We start from the raw sequence: 7,436 nt of genomic DNA on the forward strand, positions 1-7,436 counted from the left end.
GGGCTTTTATGTCTTTATTGTTTGTAGGACAGTGGAGATATGACAGGAAATCATAGGGCAGAGAGAGGGAAGCAGGGTCGGCAAAGGACCATGAGTCAGGAATCTAACTCGGGTTGCCAGAGGCACAGGTGCACTACATGTCGGCGCACTAACCACAAGGCTATCTGCACCGACAGGAACTGTTCTAAACCAGAACAAAACTAAGTGCAACAGAACGAAATGGGGCACCAGCACCACCCAAGATCCAGTTGCCGCTCTGAGCAAAGAATGCCAGGAAAGCTGAGTATGTGACTACCTACTTTGTTGTTAAGGAGTTTAGGAAGAAGAGATGTGCAGCGGAGATTTGCTCTTTATCTCCTGCTTGCAGGGGATTTTGCCGATGACCGGCCCTATTTGGTCAGAGAGACCTATTGGGTTTGCATTGATGTCGCTCAGAGATGGAGAGCCAGATAAGAGCCTAGGACGAGGGGGGCCAGCTGCCGTTACTCACACGATGGTTAGACTGATGTCCCATCAGCAAATGTCAGGCAGTCACATGGGAGGAGGGAGAGCAGGTGTTGGCGCAAGTCACCATGCGATTATGTGAAGAAATACTACAAGAACCAATGACCTTCAGAAGAACTACTCTTTCACACACGTTCAGTAATGTCTGGCTGACTGATATCATGGATAATTCTGTCTCTTTTTGTTTAATTCACATTCTTTAGTTAACTTATAGTTTTTGTGTGTCTCTTGCAGTCGGTTCAGGCTCTGATGAGTAGCGCCGTTCAGCCACTGCTAAATTCTGTTACCGACTCTGTTGAAGCAATACTCATTACTATGCACCAGGAGGATTTCTCTGGGTAAGCAAGCAACACATGCACTGCATTACTATAATATGTACTGCATACAGCTCAGTATATAATGTATATATTGCGCACCATTCCATGTAAGGCTACTCAGTCTGCATAAACAGTAGTATGTTATACTCTTAAACAACCGCAGTTGTATCCGCTTATCATCTTGAAAATTTAATATAGTTCTTTTTCAGCTTAAAGGGATAGTTCACTGAAAAATTAAAATGACCCCATGATTTCCTCACCCTCAAGCCATCCTAGGTCTATATGACTTTCTTCTTTCAGACGAATACAATCGGAGTTATATTAAATAATGTTTAATACAGCCGCGCAAAAGAGTTTTCCTTCTTTGGAGATGAGCTAAGAGGGTGAATCTCACTAAATCAATGTCTGAGTCATATGTTAGTCCAAAATGAAAATAAATAAATATAAAAAATATATATTGCATATAAATTAAGTACCATTTATTTTTGGTAAAACATAACATGTTTCATATTTTTATGAAACTATTAGTATATGATGGTTGTGTTTGTAATAGTGCCTCTGATGTATGCTGATTTTTTTAATTAAAAATGATCAATCTATTATAGTATTTGTACTCCAATATATTAAATACATGCTGTATTACAATAGTGAGAATCATAAAAAATAAGAATTATAAATTATAACTCACAAGATGCACAAACCCATTACGATAATGAAAATTAAAATGTGCTTAATTAAAGCATTAAAATAAACGTTAATTGGACCCTAACACATTCTTTTTTTTTTTTTTGATTTCAAGGTAAAATATTAAAAAATATAAAGTTATAGTGAGATTCACCCAAAAATGACCTCCTATATGTGTAAAGAAAAACTGACTGTCACTTGCTAAAAGGCATTAACACGACCTTCCTTTTCTGACATTGTGTGTGTGTGTATGTGTGTATTTCAGCAGTTCCAGTAGCTACACATTTATGATATTGATTATGTGACAAAGGAAATCAATGTGTTGCTTGTAGCTGTAGTCTACGCTCACATTACAAGATTACAGTACACCACTTTTTTTTTGTGTGTGTGTGTGTATGTGCGTGCACCCAGTCCTTTACCAGCAGGTGGCCGTCTGGACGTGCCATGCTCTCTGTACATGCGTGAGCTGCAGGGCTTCATTGCACGAGTGATGAATGACTACTTCCGCCCGCTGCAGTGTCTGGACTTCCTTTACGATAGTACGAAGATCATCGCCCAGCGCGCCATCACCCTCTTCATCCGCCACACCAGCCTCTTGCGCCCACTCGGAGAGGGAGGGAAGATGAGGTTGGCGGCTGACTTTGCTCAGGTGAGGAAAATGAGGGTCAGCCTTCCTCATTCGTCTCTTTTACTTAATCTGTGGCTCTCAATAATTTTCTTTTGTCCATGAATCACAAAGTAATTGGGAACTGGGGCTGTTAAGCTCCAAAATCTTCCAAAGTCTTCTGATGTAATTCATTAGCTTTCTGTGATAAAAAAAAAAAAAGCTTAATTTAAGCATTTATCCATTAAAAAAAAATCACTGTAGCTCTCAAAACAAATAAATTGTACCTTTACACCAAATAATTAATTCAAAATAAAATTGAAGACTGTATCATCATTAACTCACCCTCATGTTGTTTAAAATCCGTATTCAGATTTCTTTCGTCAGTTAAACAATGTAAATGGAAACTGTGGCTATCAAACTCCAAAATTATTTAAAAAAAAACACCATAATTGTTCTTCTGATGTTGTTCATTAGCTTTCTGTGAGAAACAAGCAACATATAAGCATTCATTAACTGAAAATTCAATGTAGATCTCAAATCAAATATATGGTCCCTTTAGACCAAATAATTAATTCAAAAGTAAAAATTCTGTCATCATTTACTCACCTTCATATTGTTTCAAATCCATATTTTACTTCTTTTCGACCACGAAACACAAAGTAAATTGGAAATAGGGATGTCAAGCTCCAAAATAACAACAAAAAACATCATAATCATTTTTCTTTAGCATTCAGATGTCATTAACTTTCTGTGAGAACAGTAAAATTCAAGCATTTATTTACTGAACACTCACTGTAGCTCTTAAATACATGGCATCTTTAGATTTGTCACATTATGTCTGACGTCACAAGATGCAATGACATTTGAGGTAATTGACATCCAACCTCATGCAAAGTGTCTACATGCATCATGTTTAAGTTTTACAGTCAAGCTATTATGTGTCAAGAAAACAATGACTCTTTGCATCTGAGAGTGAACATCTCATGTTCATGTTACAGATGGAGTTGGCCATGGCTCCTCTCTGCAGACGGGTTTCAGACCTGGGGAAAGCGTACCGTCTCTTGCGATCTTTTAGGTGAGTCTTTATTTACAGTCTGGATGATGTCAGGTGACTTTATCTTCCTGTCCTCAAGTGACTGCAAGCAGCTCCTGATGTCACACACTCAGTAATTTTGTGTCTATTTTTCACACAAATGCTCTCAATTTGTGTTATCCTTTGTCCCCGTCCTTCCCCCGCTGAGACAAAGAGGTCGCCTGGAGTCTTACCTCTGAAAATTGCTGTTAATTAACAGTGAGAGAGAGAGAGAGAAAGGAAGGTTATTAATGGAGATGCTCGTCTGATTAGCTGAGGAGTATTCAGTGTCAAATTATCTGTCCGGATAATGCTCTAATGCTCACCTTCCGTTGCTTCTTTGTTGTTTTTGACTCATGACAGCTCCACGTTCTTGGTCTTGATTTATCGGTGCACGTTATTCCAAATAAAAAAAATGTCTTCTGTAATCTTTCATCAGAATGTAATATCTTGTTCCACCATTTAAACCGCTTACATGTCTTTTCTGTTTCAAACTCTTTGCAAAGCTGCATTATGTATAAATGTGAACAGTGATGTGTTAGAATGTTTTTTTTGGACCTGAGAGGAAGTTGGCATTTTAAGTTTTTATAGTACAATGAACTGGTGTCTCATGAACAACTTAACGTTCAGGTTTGATTAAGGCAGTCTCCATACTTTCTCCAGGCAATTTAATAAACATCAGTGAGGTCTCGCAGGATAGCTAATCAAATTAAACCGCTGCCATCTATGCCAGCTCTGGAAGCGACTACCATGCCTGGATCCCTCATGAGCAAGGCCAGATTCCCCACTAGCAACTTTGTTTTACTCAATGAGCGTGTGTGTGTGTGTGTGTGTAAGCATGCAAAATGATGTCTGGCAACCACAGGGGAAAGATGTTATTACAAGAGAGCCCTAAGATAGAGATATAATTATTAATATGGAGATATTTGTCTTGTTTGATCACTGTTGAGGGACCACAGATGACAAGTGATGAAATTTCCGACTCAAACTGAGGTGCAACTTGTAAATGACATTGTTTTGTTTTTTTCCATACTCATAAGCTTGTTTGATTAAATATAGCCTCTCAGCTAATAGAGTACAGGGACATAGTTACCCTCTACAGTAGACATGCGTGTTTAAATTTGGAGTTGATTCATGAAGTATCTTGTGATTCTTGTGACCTTTCCTCTTTTGACTTGGGGTTGCATATGAAAAGGATGTTTGCTATGGAAATATCAGTACTACTATTACTATTGTAGAGGCTTCTGTCTTCTGCATTCTTGTTAGTGTATTGGTTTTATTGCTGGCTGAGCAAAACTGGTTACACTATTACTTACAACGCCTTTACTTACCCAAGCAATCAGATATATGTTTTTGGCTGGTGAATGATAAAATGTATAAAATGCATAGACTTGCATTGTTTTCCATTCATGAAAATAGTGATGCAATTAAAATGATTTAAAATAAGATTCATAATATAATAAGATTCACTTTGCGATCTCATATTGCATCTGTACTTACCGCAGCTTTTACTTACCTACAGCAAGTGATTGGATGTGTGATTTCCGGCTGGTGAACGATAACGTATAAAAAATGCATAGATTTGCATTGTTTTCCACTTTTTTTAATAAAACTCATAATCAGATTCACTTTACAATCTTATTATACAGTATTCAAGAACTGCATAAGTTGTACTTACCGCAGCTTGAGAAGAGATGATTGGCTAGTTGAGAGTATGATTTTTGGTTGGCGAGGACAAAATGCGTATAAAAAAAAGCATAGACTTGCATTGTTTTCCATTTATGAAAATAGTGGTGCAGTTAAAATGATTTAAAATAAGATTCACTCTACAATCTTATATTGTATTCAAGCACTGCACTAGCACAAAGAAACTGGGACTTTTTTTGTTACTGAAATGTCATTTGCATCTTGTCAGCAGCGAGTAGATATCTGCTGTGAACCCGCTGGAGGATGTCATATGAGCTCCACTTTAACATGTCACAGACATTCGGTGAATTTTATTTGACGTTTTTTTTCATATGCACCTACCTTTCAAATCTTCAGCATTCATTTCAGGCTCTAAATTACACCCGGATTGTGATTCCCGGTGAATATGAATATATTTGTCTGTCTCTGTTTCAGACCGCTGCTGTTTCAAACGAGTGAGCACATCGCTAGCAGTCAAGTGCTGGGAGATTTGATTCCATACAGCACCATATTGCATTTCCTGTTCACTCGTGCCCCGGCTGAACTCAAATCACCACATCAGGTACACACACACACACACACACACACACACAGTCGCACTAATGCGGAGAGATGGAAACCTCTTGGTTATAGATCCTCAAGGATTGAGGTTTTAGGTTTGGGTGTTAGTGAGCAAAAGGTTTTTGAGGCCAGATCCTGTTTATTATGCCCTTGAGCGGGGCAATTCACCTCAAGTTGCCCCATCGCGACTGTCCCTGTGATTGACCTACTGTAAGCTGCTTTAGATAAAAGCTTCTGCTAAATGACACATTTCATTTTGAGTGCTCAGACTGGAAAAGATGAAAATATTTTTAGCCATTTTATAAAATGAGGGTTCTCTAAAATAGCTTTAGCATGGGCAGATTTGTAGAGCTCTTGTGTACCACTAATACTGCTTGCTTTCCCTTATAAACAGAGAGCGGAGTGGTCAATCTCTCGCTATTCTCAATGGCTGGATGACCATCCATCAGAAAAGGACCGTCTCACTCTTATTAGGTAAGATCTAAGGCTCAAAATTGCAAAAAAAATTGCCACCGCTTTTACAATAAACCTTTCCAGTGACACCCTCTGGTGTAATGCCAGTTTGCTCTAATTTAGTTAGTAGTTTTGTTTTCAACTCTTTAACCCATCAAAATAGAAATGTCAGGCTTCCCAAAATCACAGAAAACCTGGGGCCTGTACCATGAAGCCGGATTAGCTGGCTAGCCAGGTAAGTTTCAGTTTAGTTTGCACCAATCCTGGCTTTTAGGTACCATGAATGTGGCTTGGCTTTTAGTGGTGTTCATCACCGTAGTAACTTATGCTCCACAGCTAACCTACTCCGGGGCAGGTTATGTTCTGGTCTAGAGATCTCAAACCGAAATTTGACCAATCAGCTTCAAGCAAAGTGACACATGTCTGACACATAGACTGTAAAAAAAACATGGACGACGCGTCTCCACTTCCTTCCACTATAGAAAAGTGAAGCCAAAAGATGACAACTACCTTAAATGACCAAAACCATCTTTCAGAAAATTGTATTGGAATCGTAATTAATTTTTTTATTTTGACTCAAGTCCCATGCGTTTACATGGAGAGGGCGGGGTTTATGACCTGTACTGCAGCCAGCCACTAGGGGGCGATCAAAGAGCCCGCAGCTTCACTTTTCAGGACGTGTGAGGCACACCCGGTGGTGACGCGCTGCCAAGATGGCGACGGCCCGCTCTGCCCACTTTGGCTGCGTTCCACTCCACTTTTAGACACGCACTCGCGAACTTCCCTAAGCACTTACCCTCGGGGGAATCCCCACCGTCATTTTGAAGTGCGTTCCACTTCGTCAAGTGGACGAGGGAAGTTTACATGGACATACCCTCGACCCTTCGATTTTGACCGAGGGAGCGAATCTGCTTCATATGCACACTTCAGGCCGCTCCATAGACCACAATGCAACACGACTATGACGTCATCGCAGATTGCGTTTAATTTATCCCCACCCCAAACAACTCTATAAAAATCACTGACATTTCTTAAGTTAATATACATTTTTTTATGCTCAGCTCCAATATATATTTAAACCAATATATATATATAATTATATATACATACATACACCATATACATAATTATTGACTGTGATTTCCATATATAGAAAAATCACTGACATTTCTTAAGTTAATATACATTTTTTTATGCTCAGCTCCAATATATATTTAAACCAATATATATATATAATTATATATACATACATACACCATATACATAATTATTGACTGTGATTTCCATATATAGAAAAATCACTGACATTTCTTAAGTTAATATAAAATTTTTTATGCTCAGCTCTAAAATTTTTCATTGGCAAGAAATTGCATTTTATGAGTGCAAAGTTCCAAAAAATAATTTTAAAAAATCCCTATTCATAGAAAACTCATGGTAATAATTTAGTAGTTCAGACCAGAACTGAACTTCTCTGTGCAACATCAGCATGCTCTAGTGGTGTTTTGGAGAAAATACAGCAGCCTTTTTGATCAGCGAAAGTAGGTAATTAAAA

The 7,436-nt window shown here is 38.4% G+C and overlaps 1 protein-coding gene across 1 annotated transcript in view; it reads left to right on the top strand.

Annotated features, from left to right (window-relative positions):
- Window positions 1–7,436, top strand: part of LOC107658957 (conserved oligomeric Golgi complex subunit 5-like) — a 71,146-nt gene that overhangs the window by 62,475 nt on the left and 1,235 nt on the right. Inside the window, exons 17-21 of the mRNA XM_016447701.1 lie at window positions 739–842; window positions 1,917–2,154; window positions 3,111–3,187; window positions 5,306–5,432; window positions 5,826–5,905. Coding sequence (XP_016303187.1) covers window positions 739–842; window positions 1,917–2,154; window positions 3,111–3,187; window positions 5,306–5,432; window positions 5,826–5,905 — 626 coding nt within the window. The remainder of the gene's footprint in view (window positions 1–738; window positions 843–1,916; window positions 2,155–3,110; window positions 3,188–5,305; window positions 5,433–5,825; window positions 5,906–7,436) is intronic.

This window comes from Sinocyclocheilus anshuiensis, unplaced genomic scaffold, assembly GCF_001515605.1.
Source record: "Sinocyclocheilus anshuiensis isolate Anshui unplaced genomic scaffold, SAMN03320099.WGS_v1.1 scaffold283, whole genome shotgun sequence".
NCBI lineage: Eukaryota > Metazoa > Chordata > Actinopteri > Cypriniformes > Cyprinidae > Sinocyclocheilus > Sinocyclocheilus anshuiensis.